The 15103-nt window shown below is 37.7% G+C and overlaps 2 protein-coding genes across 3 annotated transcripts in view; both read right to left on the bottom strand.

Annotated features, from left to right (window-relative positions):
* Window positions 1-9961, bottom strand: part of PDCL2 (phosducin like 2) — a 34898-nt gene extending 24937 nt beyond the window's left edge. The window contains exons 1-3 of the mRNA XM_007998671.3: window positions 9820-9961; window positions 1469-1589; window positions 262-352 (exon numbers count right to left, since the gene is read on the bottom strand). Of these exons, the coding sequence (XP_007996862.3) occupies window positions 262-352; window positions 1469-1589; window positions 9820-9825 (218 nt within the window). The 5' untranslated portion in view covers window positions 9826-9961. The remainder of the gene's footprint in view (window positions 1-261; window positions 353-1468; window positions 1590-9819) is intronic.
* A 2940-nt stretch (window positions 9962-12901) lies between these two features.
* The window catches only part of NMU (neuromedin U), a 35402-nt gene continuing 33200 nt past the window's right edge, over window positions 12902-15103 (bottom strand). For both annotated transcript variants that reach the window (XM_007998667.3, XM_007998670.3), the window contains one exon: window positions 12902-13082. The gene's annotated coding sequence lies outside the window, so the exon portion shown is untranslated. The remainder of the gene's footprint in view (window positions 13083-15103) is intronic.

The raw sequence follows: 15103 nt of genomic DNA, 5'->3' as shown, positions 1-15103 counted from the left end.
TTCCACTTTAATCATACGTAGCTTGATGAAGTTATATTGTACATTATTGGATAATTTTCTATTCAATCAAAGGCAAAATATTAGGAAAAAATAAAGTAATGATGTAATAAAATTCCACCTTACATAAAGGGAGTTAAAAAATGTTACTTAAAAATTAGTTTTGTTCTTTGTAAAACCTATCTGACAAGACAAATCTTTTTAGTTTTATTCTTATAATACTTCATTCAAAAATTTATAATTAACCCAAACGAATTACTGTACCTGTATGTTTCAATAGCTTGCATATCTTCTTCATCAAATTCATCTTCAGCTTCCTTCAGCTGTGCAAGAGTCATCTTTTCAAATGGTTTCACTAAAACAACATAAATTATAGATTATCAAATTGTTTAAAATTTTTTTTACTATACAATCAATGTCTAGAAAAAAACTGTCTTAGACAAAGGATATCAACAGTATCTTTAAACAGCCGGGTGTGATGGAATCCCAGCACTTTGGTAGGTCGAGGTGGGCGGATCACGAGGTCAGGAGATCGAGACCATCCTGGCTAACACGATGAAACCCCGTCTCTACTAAAAAATACAAAAAAACTAGCCAGGCAAGGTGGCGGGCGCCTGTAGTCCCAGCTACTCGGGAGGTTGAGGCAGGAAAATGGCATAAACCCGGGAGGCGGAGCTTGCAGTGAGCCGAGATCCGGCCACTGCACTCCATCCAGCCTGGGCGACAGAGTGAGACTCCGTTCCCGCCCCTCAAAAAAACAAAAAAAAACTAGGTATGAAAATCAATTAGATTTCATAAATTCAGATTTCCCTCAAGTACCTGGAAATCTTGATAAAGAAGACATACTATACATACTATAAAGAATGATAAAAATAGATAGTAATAAGGTAGAGGGACAGGGTGGGAGAAGAAAGCTCCCTAGTTTATGCAACAGGCTATTTCAGCTCTGTTATTAACTAGTATGCGATTTTCAAAATGTGAAATTAGTCATTTTAGGTGTATACAAATACTGAAAGAATACAAATACTGAAAGTAGTTGGGGTTTATATTAAATGTTTTTTTTGTTTTGTTTTTTTGAGACAGAGTCTTGCTCTGTCACCCAGGCTGGAGTGCAGTGGCACAATCTTGGCTCATTGCAAGCTCTGGCTCCTGGGTTCATGCCATTCTCCTGCCTCAGCCTCCCGAGTAGCTAGGACTACAGGTGCTCACCACCATACCCGGCTAATTTTGTTTTTGTATTTTTAGTAGGGACAGGGTTTCACCGTGTTAGCCAGGATGGTCTCGATCTCCTGACCTCATGATCCGCCCGCCTCCGCCTCCCAAAGTGCTGGGATTACAGGCGTCAGCCACCGCACCCAGCCTATATTAAATGATTTCTAATGTCCTCTCTCCCACTATGTTCATGAAGTACCTTACTACTAACTTAACTGTATTATTCCCATCATCCAGCCCACCAAATCTACAACCATACCCATTGCTTCTTTCTGTAAACATAAAACCATTTCTTCAATTTCATCTTTTGACTCTTCTTTAGGAGGAAGAATGCCAAAATCTCTTAAAATGTCATTCCATTCTGTATCTTCATTGGGATCCTACACAAAAAGGAAAGAAAAGAAAATTAACATGGTTGTACACTTTAATATGTATTTGGAAAATTCATTGACATGTAGCACTTCAAGTGTTCAATTGTTCATGAGCTCTACAGTTAATTGGTTTTGAAGAATAAAGCAAAGTGACCTACTTTCTCCTACTTTCCAGCACTAATGGGATTATGTGCTCCATTGAAAACTTTAATAAAGTATCAATTTAGAATACATATATAGAATATTAAGGAAGTATCTCCTAAGTCATGGAAAATTTGCTGAAGACTGCATTGGGCAAAACCAATTCACATCATACACAAATACAGTTTGGTTTCCTTTTCTACGTAAGCATTCGAGACCATCAGATGAACTTCCTTTTTTTTTTTTTTTTTTTGAGACAGAGTCTTGCTCTGTCACCCAAGCTGGAATGCAGTGGCATGATCTTGGCTCACTTGCAACCTCCACCTCCTGGGTTCAAGTAATTCTCATGCCTCAGCCTCCTGAATAGCTGAGACTACAGGCTTGCTCCACCAAGCCTAGCTAATTTTTGTATTTTTACAGGGTTTCCCTATGTTGCTTCAACTGGTCTTGAACTCCTGGCCTCAAGTGATCCTCCCTCCTCAGTCTTCCAAACTGCTGGGATTATCTTTGCTAATTTTAAAATTGGGTTGTTTTCTTACTACTGTTATTTGAGTTCCATATATATTTTAAGTAGTAATGCCATGTCAAGTGTATTGCTTGCAAATATTTTTTCCCAATATATAGATTGTCTCTTCACTTTGCTGTTTCCTTTGCTGTGCAGAAGTTTTTTAGTTTGATGTAATCTTGTCTATTTTTGCTTTGTTGTCTGAGCTTGGGGGATTAAATCCAAAAATTCACTGCTTAGACCAGTAGTGTGTAGTTTTTCCCGTGTTTTCTTCTTGTATAATATTTTCACAATTTCAGGTCTTATATTTAGGTCTTTAATCAATTTTTAGTTGATTTTTATAGACGGAGTGGGATAAGGGTCCAATTTCATTCTTCTGTATGTGAATATCCTGTTTCCCAAAACCAATTATTGAAGAGACTGTCCCTTCCCCCATTGTGTGTTCTTGTCCCCTTTGCCAAAAATCAATTGACTGTAAATGTATGAGTTCATTTTTGAGTTCTCCATTGGTCAATGTCTATTTTATGCCAGTACCATGCTGTTTTGATTACAATGGCTTTGCAATATAGTTTGAAGTCAGGTAATGTGATGCCTCTAGTTTTCTTCTTTATGCTCAAGATTGTCTTAGCTATTCAGAGTTTCTTGTAGTGCCATATGGATTTTAGAACTGCTTTTTCTACTTCTGTATAAAAGGGCAAATTGGAATCTTGATAAGGATTATATGGAATCTGCAGATTGCTTTGGGTATTATGAACACTTTAACAATAATTTTTCCAATCCATGAACATGGAATATCTTCCTATTTATTTGAGTCTTCTTCAATCTCTTTCATCAATATTTTATCATTTTCAGTCTACAGATTTTTCACATCCTTCTTTAAGGAGTATTTAAATCCTAAGTATTTATTTTTTTGTAAATATTATAAATGGGATTATTTCCTCGATTTATTTCTCTGATAGTTCATTGTTAGTATACAGAAATGCTACTAGTTTTTTGTTGTTTTTGTTTTGTTTCGTTTTGTGTTTTGTTTTTTGAGATGGAGTCTCGCTCTATCGCCCAGGCTGGAGTGGAGTGGTGCAAACTCAGCTCACTGCAACCTCTGCCTCCTGGGTTCAAGCAATTCTCCTGTCTCAGCCTCCCGAGTAGCTGGAACTACAGGTGCCTACCACCTTGCCCGGCTAATTTTGTATTTTTAGTAGAGATGAGGTTTCACCATGTCGGCCAGGCTGGTCTCAAACTCCTGGCTTTGAGTGAGTCACCCACCTCAGCCTCCCAAAGTGCAGGGATTATAGGTATAAGCCACCATGCCTGGCCAGAAATGCTACTAGTTTTTATATTGATTTGGTATCTTGCAACTTTACTGTATCCATTTATTAGTCCTAACAGTTTTTTGGTGGGGACTTTAGGGTTTTATATATACAAGATTACATCATAAGCAAACAGCAACAATTTCACTATTTCCTTTCCTGTTTGGATGCCTTTTATTTATTTCTCTTGCTTAATTGCTCTGGCAAAGACCTCTGGTACTATATTGAATAGAAGTAGTGAGAATGGGCATCCTTGTCTAAGAAATAAAGCTTTCAACCTTACCATTGAATATAATATCATCGGTAGGCTTGTGATATATGCCTTTATTGTGTTGAGGTATATTCCTTCTACACCTAATTTGCTGCAAGTTTTTATCATGAAAGGATATTAAATTTGGTTGAATGCTTTTTCTGCATCTAACAAGATTATCATATGATTTTTGTCCATAATTCTTTTAATGTGGTGTGTCACATATGTAGATTTGCATATGCTGAAACATCCTTGCATCGACAGGATAAATTCCACTTAATTGTGGTACACTATTCTTTTAATGTGCTGTTGACTTCAGTTTGCTAGTATTTTGTTGGGGATTTTTACATCTGTGTTCTTCAGAGATAATGGCTTGTAATTTTCTTTTCTTGTAATGTCCAGGTCTGGCTTTGATGTCAAAGTAATGTTGATCTCATTAAAAAGATTTAGGGCCGGGTGCAGTGGCTCATGCCTGTAATCCCAGCACCTTAGGAGGCTGAGGTGGGCAGATCACCTGAAGTCAGGAGTTCGAGACCAGCCTGGTCAACATGGTGAAACCCTGTCTCTACTAAAAATACAAAAATTAGCTGGGCACAGTGGCAGGCACCTGTAATCCCAGCTACTCGAGAGACTGAGGCAAGAGAATCACTTGAACCCAGGAGGAGAAGGTTGCAGTGAGCCGAGATCGCACCATTGCACTCTAGCCTGGGAGACAAAGTGAGACACTGTCACAAAAAAAGACAACAACAACAACAACAACAACAAAAACATTTAGAAGTATTCCTTTTCTATTTTTGGAAGAGTTTAAGAAGGATTGGTATTAGTTCTCCTTGAAATGTTTGGTCGAATTTACTGGTGAAGCCATCCAGTCCTGGACTTTTCTTTGATGGGAGACTTTATTTTTTATTCAATCTCCTTATTTGTTATTGGTCTGTTTAGATTCTGTATTTCTTCTTGATCCACTGTTGGTAGGCTCTATGTGTCTAGGGATTTATCCATTTCTTCTAGGTTATCCAATCCATTGGCATGTAACTGTTCATATTAATGTCTTACGATGCTTTGTATTTCTGTGGTACCAGCTGTAAGGTCTCCTCTTTCATTTCTGATTTTATTTGAGTCTTCTTTATTCTTAGTATTGGTAAGGTTTTGTTGATTTTATATTTTCAAAAAAACAAAGATTTTGTTGATTTTTTCTATTGTTTTTCTAGTCTTTATTTCATTTGTTTCTGCTGTTTGTTATTTCTATCCTTCTGATAACTGTAAGCTTAGTTTGTTCTTTTTTGTTGTTGGCATTTATTGCTATGCATTTCCCTCTTAAACCTGCTTTTGCTGCCTTCCATAGGTTTTGTTGTAGTTCCATTTTTGTTTTCCTCAATATATTTTAAAATTTCTCTTCTAATTTCTTCTTTGACCCATTGGTTGTTCAGTAGCATGTTGTTTAATTTTCACATGTTTGTTAATTTTCTAAGATTTCCCCTGTTATTCATTTCTATAATAGAAAATCTGTACTCATAAAATGATAGCCCCTCATTCTCTCCTCTTCCAAACTCCAGGAAACCACTGTTCTATGTTCTACTTTCTACCATGTATTTGACTATTCTATGTACTTCATACAAGTGGAACCGTACAATAATTGTCCTTTTGTGACTGGCTTATTTCGCTTAGCGTGTTTTCAAGGTTCAACTACATTGTAGCACGTAGAAGAATTCTATTCTTTTTTAAGGTTGAATAATATTCCATTGTACATATATACCACATTTTGTTTATTCATCCATCAATGGACATTTGGGTAGTTTTCACTTTTCATTGTTAGGAATAAAGCTGTTGTAAAAATGGGTATACAAATATCTGTTTAAGTCCTTATGTCCTTACTTTCAATTCTTTTGGGTATATACCTGGAAGGAGAATTACTGGATCATATGTTATCTGTTTAATTTGGAAGGAAATTACCAGTTTTCTACAGCAGTTGCACAGTTTTACATTCCTACCAGCAATGCAAAAGGGTTCTAATTTGTCTACATCCTTATCAACAGCTTTGTTATTGTCAATCTTTTCTATCATAAACATTCTAGTGGGTGTGAAGTAGATTGTGGTTTTGAGCTGCATCCCCCTCATGATTAGTGATGTTAAGCATCTTTTCATGTGCTTATTGGCTATTTATAGATCTTCTTTTAAGAAATGTCTATTCAAGTTTGGCTGAGTCCATTTTGTACTCTATAACAAAATATCTTAGACGGTAAATTATAAAGAACAGAAATTTATTTTTCACTGTTCTGGAGGCTGGGAAATCTAAGATTATGGCACTGTCAAGTTCATTGTCCAGTGAGGGTCTGATCTCATCTTTCAAGATGGTACTTTGAACACTGTGTCTTCCATAGGAGAGAAACACTGTGTCCTCACATGGCAAAAGACAGGATAGTTAAAAAAAAAAAAAAAAAAAAGGGACAAACTCTAACAAGCCCTTTTATAAGGGTATCTAATCCCATTTACAAGGAAGGAGACGAATGGCCTAATCACCTCTTAAAAGCCCCACCTCCTAATACTATCACATTGGAAACACCTGAATTTTGGAGCTTACACAAACTATAGCAAAATCTTTTGCCCATTTTTATATTGGGTTGTCTTTTTGTTGTTGAATTTTAGGAATTCTTTATATTTTCTGGATATTACCCTCTCATCAAATATATGATCAGCCAATATTTTCTATTCTGTGGGTTGTCTTTTTTTTTTTTTTTTTTTTTTTTTTTTTTTTTTTTTTTGAGATGAAGTCTCGGTCTATTGCCCAGGATGGAGTACAGTGGAGCAATCTCGGCTCATTGCGAATTCCATTTCCTGGGTTTAAACGATTCTCCTACCTCAGCCTCCTGAGTAGCTAGGATTACAGATGCCCACCACTACACTCAGCTAATTTTTGTATTTTTAGTAGAGATTGGGTTTCACCATGTTGGCCAGGTTGGTCTCAAACTCCTGACCTCAATGATCCACCTGCCTCAGCCTCCCAAAGTGCTGGGATTACAGGTTTGAGCCACCGCACCTCACTACTTATCTTTTCACTCTCTTGATAATGTCCTCTGAAGCAAAAAAAAAAAAAAAAAAAAAAAAAAAAGCTTTAAATTTGGTAAAGTACAATTTATTTATTTCTTTTGTTACCTGTGCTTTTGGTGTCATAACCAAGAAATTACTGTCAAACTCAATGTCATGAGTCTATCTTATGTTTCCTTTTAAGAGATTTCTACCTTTAGCTATAGGACTTTGATGTAGTTTGAGTAAATTTTTGTATACAGTTATGAAAGAAAAATAAATCTTAGGATCCCCAAATCAGTAAGCCAAGGGAAAAGTCAAGTTGGGAACTATGTCAGGCAGATCTGCCTCTCATTTTATTCCTAAATAAAATAGCTACAAAGACAAAAAGCTACACACCTCCCTCACAATTTGCCCAAAAGGAAATTCCTTGTGGCCAAAGGACAGACTGGAACTGAAAATCATCCCTCTCAGACTCACCTGAGACAAATGCATATCTGACTGCTTCCTCTGCTCTGTTGTTTATGTAAAAATGCAGATTCGCTGAGCCAGACTAAATTGTGTATTCAGTGGAAAGCTAATCAAGGACTCAAAAGAATCAAGGACTCTCTTATCTACTTCTGACCTGAAACCCCCTCTTCAAGTTGTCTTGCCTTACTATACCAAACCAATATACACCTTACACATATTGAGAATGATGTCTCCCATCTCCCTAACATATACAAATGCAAGCTGTACCCCAACCACATTGGATGCATGTCATCAGGACCTCTTAACACTGTGTCACGGGTACATCCTTAACATTGGCAAAATAAACTTTCTACGTCAACTGAAACCTGTTTCAGATATTTCAGATTCACAAAGTCTAAGATAAGGTTCCAGTTTACCCAGCACCATTTATTGAAAAAAAATTAACTATTGCCCATTTAATGGTCTTAGCACTCTTGTTAAAAATTTTTTGAAAAGATGTGTGGGTTTATTTCAAGGCCTTCTATTCTACTCTTGTCTGTTTTATAGTTTTCAGTATTTATAAGTACAGTTGTTTTTGTTGTTATTGTTGTTGTTGTTTTTTGAGACAGAGTCTCGCTCTGTCGCCCAGGCTGGAGTGCAGTGGCGGCTCACTGCAAGCTCCACCTCCTGGGTTCATGACATTCTCCTGCCTCAGCCTCCCGAGTAGCTGGGACTACAGGTGCCCACCACCATGCCCGGCTAATTTTTTGTATTTTTTTTTAGTAGAAACAGGGTTTCACCGTGTTAGCCAGGATGGTCTCGATCTCCTGACTTGTGATCCACCCGCCTCGGCCTTCCAGAGTGCTGGGATTACAGGCACTGTGCCCGGCCAGTCTGGTTGTTTTATAACCTATTTCTGATCATTCTGTTATCTAAAAATCTCTGTAAATCTGTTTTTCTTGGTTCATGGTCTCATGGTGGCTTATTTCCTTGTGTGCTTGGTTACCTTTGACTGATTTCTGCTTTCTGTCCTCGAAAACATATTGATGGGAATTCCTTAAAGCCTAAACTAAACACATCTTCCTCTATAGAGGATTTATATTTTTTTTCTTCCAGGTATTTGAGGGCACTATAATATATAATGAATTCACAGTTTAAGGTTGCTGGACTACCCAACAATACGACTCAGATTACAAATCCATATGAGAGCTGTCTTGGGCCGAAATGTTTTTCGACGGGGTTTAATCCTTTTCATTTTCTCCTCTGTTCCACTAAGCACCAAGATATCCTTCCCTAAATTCTCCTAGACATGTGTTTACCGCCGGCTCACCCTCCTACTCATCTCCCATCCTTTGATGAACCAAACCCTTTGGTTCCACCTCAAATAATTTTCTATCATTCTGACTTCTTAGCTGGGACAGACTCCTGTAATAAAAGACAGATTAACAAGAGAAAAACCTGTTTATTAGTATGTATACTTCATGGATACATTGGAGATACCAGGGAAAATGAGTGTATCTCAAAGAGGTTGCTTAGAATTCAGACTTAAATAACATGTTTAGCTGGAAAAAAAAAAAAGGTATGTGGGAAGCAAGTGATGGGGAGGAGACCAGGAAAAGCAGGGTGTATTAAGAGTAAGTTTTGTTAGCCAGGCACTGTAGTCCCAGCTCTTTGTCCCATTATCCCAAGATTATAGGTTGTGTCCCAACTCAAGCCTGTAATCCCAGCACTTTGAGAGGCCAAAGCAGGCAGATCTTTTGAGGTCAGGAGTCCGAGACTAGCCTGGCCAACGTGTTGAAACCCTGTGTCTACTAAAAATACAAAAAGTGGCCAGGCGTGGTGGTGCACTCCTGTAGCATATATAAATGCAAGCTGTACCCCAACCACATTGGACGCATGTCATCAGGACCTCTTAAGGCTGTGTCATGGGTACATCCTTAACCTTGGCAAAATAAACTTTCTAAGTCAACTGAAACCTGTTTCAGATATTTCAGATTCACAAAGTCTAAGATAAGGTTCCAACTTCATGCTTTTGCATGTGGATATCCAGTTTACCCAGCACAATTTATTGGAAAAAAAATTAACTGTTGCCCATTTAATGGTCTTAGCACTTTTGTTAAAAATTTTTTTAAAAAGATGTGTGAGTTTATTTCAAGGCTTTCTATTCTACAAAAACTAGTAGGTTTTCTGTTCTTATCATTTTTTAAGGTAGTGGAGGAGGACAAATTGAATTACACTTGGGCTAATGTTGCTGGTCTATTTCTTAAGTCAAAAATAGTATGCAGCAGTAAGATTTCTATGATTCTGGTGTGAAATACAATATGCAGCAACTCTTAACGTTTTCTCCAGCGACAGACACAAGTCTTAAAAGCTGAAAAAACGGCGTTTTCCTAGAGGATTTTTCTCAAAACTAGACAGAGAAGCACGCAAAATTTAGCACTTTTCAAGAACAAATGTTAGAGCCTAACTCTTGTGTCCGCCCTCCCCATTTGTGTCCCTTGGCTTCGGGCCCAGCTGGAGACCCACTGGGTGTTCCAGGGTCGCCCGGCGAGTCCCTACCCTCACCTGCATGATGTGCTGCTCTGCCCCTCACGAGCCCGCGTCGTCCTGTAGCTGGCGAGGCGCCACGGATTGAGACCCGCAGCCTCCTCCAGGCAGGAAGCGCGCCCGTTTCAGGCCCGGCGGTTTCGAGTGCCCGCCGGAAGAGGCAGAGGCGAACAAGGACTTGTTACGCTTGTGCGGACGAGGCAGCTTGGTTGCCAGGCAATGCAGAGGCCTAACACAGGGGATGGTTGTGGGTACTGACGCCCCAGAGCCTGGAGCCTCTATCCCAAGCACTGCCTTTCCCGTTCGCTGTGTGGTGCTGGTGTGGACATTCCTGTCAACTTTTTCCTCCATCACCACCACTGAATCAACCGATTGTTTCAGAGCCTCTGGCACCCTTCAAACCGAGTCCTGTCTTCATGGAGAAATAACAAACTCCTGGAACGGAGAACCTTTATTCAGAGGAGGCGTTCTTAACCTGGAATCCATAGACTATACATATTTTTTTGTTTTGAGACAGGGTCTTACTCTGTCGCACCGGCTGGAGTGAAGTGGTGCAAACACTGCTCACTGCAGCCTCCACCTCCAAGGCTCAAGCAATCCTCCTGTATAAGCGTCCCAAGTAGCTGGGATCACAGATGCATGTGCCATCATACCCAGATAATTTTTTTAAAATTTTTTTTGTAGAGACAGGGGTCTCACATGTTGCCTAGGCTGGTTTCAAATTCCTGGGCTCAAGTGATCCTCCCACTTCAGTCTCCCAAAGTGCTGGGATTACAGGCATGAGCCACCACACTTAGCCCATACAATATATTTGGATAGACTTTAGGGAATATCTTGCTCCCCAGCCCCCAAGTGTACACATAATTTTGTTGTAGGTGTACATTTTTTTTTCTGAAATTAAGAACCAGAGCTTTCATTAGATGCTTAAATGGGACTGTAGGCCCCCCAATTCCATCTTAAAAATCCACACTGCCTTAAGTGACAGAAGCTCTGGCTTTAGGCCAGGCACGGTGGCACACGCCTGCAATCCCAGCTCTTTGGGAGGCTGAGGCAGGCAGATCACTTGAGCTCAGGAGTTCAAGACCAGCCTGGCCAACATGGTGAAACTCCCATCTCTACTACTAACGGGATGTGGCGGGTGCCTGTAATCCCAGCTACCCAGGAGGCAGAGGTTGCAGTGAGCCAAGTTCATACCACTGCACTCCAGCGTGAGTGACAGAGTGAGATCTGTCTAAACTAAGGGGGAAAAATAAATAAATAAATAAAGCTCTGGCTTTAGGTAGGATATCTAGACAGGTGGGGGTTCCTTTGTGTTTAAATTAAGGAAAGGATGTTTACTGGGAGCTGCCAGGAACTTGAGGAAAACACTTGGTGTTTTACACAAGTTGTTTTACACAGTTCCAGAGATGTACTCACAGGACTTGGAAAGAAAAAAAATTGTTTTTAATGACATAACTTTAAACTTGGGTTCAGCATGGGACCAGTCCATCTGTAGTGCCCAGCTGGTACTTGATAGAAATCTTATACTCCTAGTAGCCCATATATTCTGTTGTGTTTGCATATGAGACATGAATTTGTTAAATATAAATAATTAAAAACATATCACAATTTTTGTAATAATGTCTTGGTATTTTCCTCATCTTCTTCCTCTTCCTCTTTCTTCTTCTTCTTCATCCCCAGAGCCCTAAAAATGTTACCTATATCTCTCTGGATTTCTGAGAGGCCCTGGGAACTGCTGATTAAATTAACATTCTTTTCTTGTTCTGACAATCCAAAGTCCAGGTTAGTTGAAGTACTGTGCACAGAACTAGCTAATGCAGCCCCATGCATTTGTGGCTTTAGGGCAGCATGCTCTCCTTGCTCTCAAGTCCCCATCTTATCAAGGCATTTTTTCTTTTTCCTAAAAATAATGTATGTTTTTCTCTTCTGCTTCTTCTTATGTTCTTCACTCAGGCTGACAGGAAGTGAAATTCAGGAACTTTGTTAGTAAAAGGTGTAACTTAAGCTATAATAATTGCTCAACATTAGGAAGACAAAGGTTTGTTAGATACTCTGCTCTGAAGAATATCTGTGTAGACCTAATTCTACCTACTCAAAAGAGCCACTGCTTTCTAATCAGCCAGCAACCTTCTTGATGGAGGAGGTGGGAACCTAAGACAGAGGTCAGAAGAAAAAAGATCAAGGGAACCTGAGAGGAGATAAATTCAACCTCCATCTGAAGTTAATTCTGTGCCCACTAAACATTGATTTGATGTTAAAAGTTCCCAATTTGTGTTCATGATCCTCTATTAATAAGATTATTTTCTTTCTGCTAATAGACAGAACTGCTTGCCTTTCAGATGTTGTGAGGTGAAGTAACTTATTTTAGGATAAACTGAATACTATGAATTGGTAGAGAAAGTTGGTCCTTTGATATATTTGTAGCAATCAGATATCCATTATACAGTTTATAAATCAGAACTTGATTATTGGACTATTGGATGGGTTATGGCCCAATCCTCCAACTAGTATAGTTTCAGTTGGTGCTCACATTCTAAGATTGGTAGCTACTGGGCATTCTGGTATTTATGAGAGCTGGTGTTTTGTCACTGACAAAATCCAAATATGATAAACTAATACAGCTCATTAAAACTCAACTCTCAACTCTCTATGAGTGCCTTTAATGAAAACATCAAAAATGCATGTGGGCAGGGCACGGTGACTCATGCCTGTAATCCCAGCACTTTGGGAGGCCAAGGCGGGTGGATAACCTGAGGTCAAGAGTTCGAGACCAGCTTGGCCAACATGGCAAAACCCCGTCTCTACTAAAAATACAAAAAATAAAAATAAAAAATTAGCTGGGCATGGTGGTGCATGTCTGTAATCCCAGCTAGTCGGGAGACTGAGGCAGGAGAATCGCTTGAACCCAAGAGACAGAGGTTGCAGTGAACCAAGATTGCACCACTGTACTCTAGCCTGGGTAACAGAGCAAGACTCTGTCTCAAAAAAAAAAAAAAAAAAAAAAAGGATGTCAGTACTGTCAAACCCGGCAGGGATCTAAGGAACATCATTATTTACAGGTTTATTACACAGTATTTCTCATTAAAACACTAAGCAAAAATATTTTTAGATTTTTTAATTTTCAACAAATTAAACATTTACAACATTGTTACAACTGAAAACATCAACAACACAGGAATTTTCAACAGGGTAAATTTAGCAAGGATTTTTTTCAGAAGAAAACAAAATGTCAGTACATTTTGTATTCCATAGCATTGCTCTGTGGAAAATTAGTTGGCATCCTGCAAAAAAAGAAAAACTGAATTAGATTTAAGTGCAAACGACCACGTGAATATGTGTATATAATTTCTATATTTTGTCATAGAATAACACTAGCATCTGAAATATTTCCCAGCTGTTCTTCTGTGTGTTGTGTGTGTATTGTGTATGTATATATATATATACACACACACAGAAGAAATATATATATATATATATATATATGTATTTTTCTTTTTTCAGACAGAGTCTTGCTCTGTTGCCCAGGTTGGAGTACAGTGGGGTGATCTCGGCTCACTGCAGCCTCCACCTCCTGGGTTTAAGCAATTCTCCTGCCTCAGCCTCCTGAGTAGCTGGGATTACAGAAGTGCACCACCACGCCTGGCTAAATTTTGTATTGTTAGTAGAGACAGAGTTTCACTATGTTGGTCAGGCTGGTCTCGAACTCCTGACCTCTAGTGATCTGCCCACTTTGGCATCCCAAAGTGCTGGGATTACAGGCGTGAGTCACCGTACCTGGCCTGTCTGTATATTTTTAACTATATATCATTTAATCTATCTCTAATGGAACACTTATTCTGTATGTCTGTGGCTTCCAACAGTTTACAGTATTTAACTATTTAAAAGTGATTTCCTAAAGCTCATTCATACCAATAAGATTTATGAATAAGCTATTTCAAAAGCTACATTTACTCCTTGTATATCTATTTCCTCATATATTTGCAACTAAATAGTTCTATTTTATGTTTAACCACTTTCTAAATAAATATAGGTCATCAGGATAGAGAAAGGCCTTAGAAAATCAGATGTGAAAAACAAAGAAAACATGATTATTATGTTGTCTTTCTATTGGCAAAATGAAATGAAATCATGAGTACATTAGTTTATGTATACCCTAATCTTGAAAATAATCTGAATAAAGCAATTATTCTCAATTTTGGATTTTTTTTTTTTTTTTACTAAATTCACCAAATCATGGATTAAATTTCATTTCACATTCTGAACACTCCAATACTTACTTCGATGTTACAAATGCAGCTATTTTTTTCCCATTTGGTATTAAGCTATTTAAAAACATTTTTAATGCCAATTTACATTTATAATATTATAAAAGGTAAAATAGTTTCTTATCCATTAGCTCTCTGTTCTTTGTTCCTTGAAAAAATACAAAATTAAGAATATGTTTTCTCATATTCCTCATGTGAACATAATTTATCAGGCCTCTTCTGAAGCAGGAGTTAATACCAAACACAGTTTGCAAATTCAAGTTCCTGATTAGGTCCCATGAGCACATTAAATTTTTCCTTCGCTTTTCCACTATTTGAATCTTTTATTTCTTTCTTTTCTAATTGAATTGGCTAACACATTAAGAACTACATTAAATAAGAAATTAGAGAGTATCTTTATCTTGTTCCTGACATTAATGGAAATGCTCCAAAGTGTTTCACTAACAAGCCAGCTACTGTACTAACTTGGTTTGAGACCATTATATAAATCATGTCAAGAAAGGCTTAATCTCTTCCTAATAGATCAGAAATTGATGTGAAATTTTACCAAAAGTATCTATTGAGATTATCATATAATTTTTCTTCTAATAGTGAAAACTTTTAACACACTTCTTAATATTGAACCATCCTTGAGTTGCTGGAACAAATCTTACTTAGTGGGGTCATAAAATTATTTAAGTATACTGATGAATACTATTTAATAATATTCCTTTAAAATTTTTACATTAATATTTATAAACAATTGACTTACAGATTTTTTATACTATTTTTAAAGTTTTGGTATTAATATTATGCTGGCTTCATAAAAATATTTGGTAGTTTTTCTTCTTTCTCTGAGCTGAAAAAATTCAAAATTATTGGCTTAGCACTTTTTGAGGGTATATTGTGGGTATAGTTTTTTTTTTTTTCTTTTTTTTGAGACAGTATAGTTTTGAATGAGTAGTTTCTTTATTTTTTTTCTTTTTCTTTTTCTTTTTTTTTTTTTTTTTTTTGCTCTTGATGACCAGATTGGAGTGCAATGGTGTGATCTCAGCTCA

Source organism: Chlorocebus sabaeus, chromosome 7 (assembly GCF_047675955.1).
Source record: "Chlorocebus sabaeus isolate Y175 chromosome 7, mChlSab1.0.hap1, whole genome shotgun sequence".
NCBI classification, from domain to species: Eukaryota; Metazoa; Chordata; class Mammalia; order Primates; family Cercopithecidae; genus Chlorocebus; species Chlorocebus sabaeus.
Note: the sequence above shows the minus strand (reverse complement) of the source record. Positions and strands in the feature narration are given on the sequence as shown.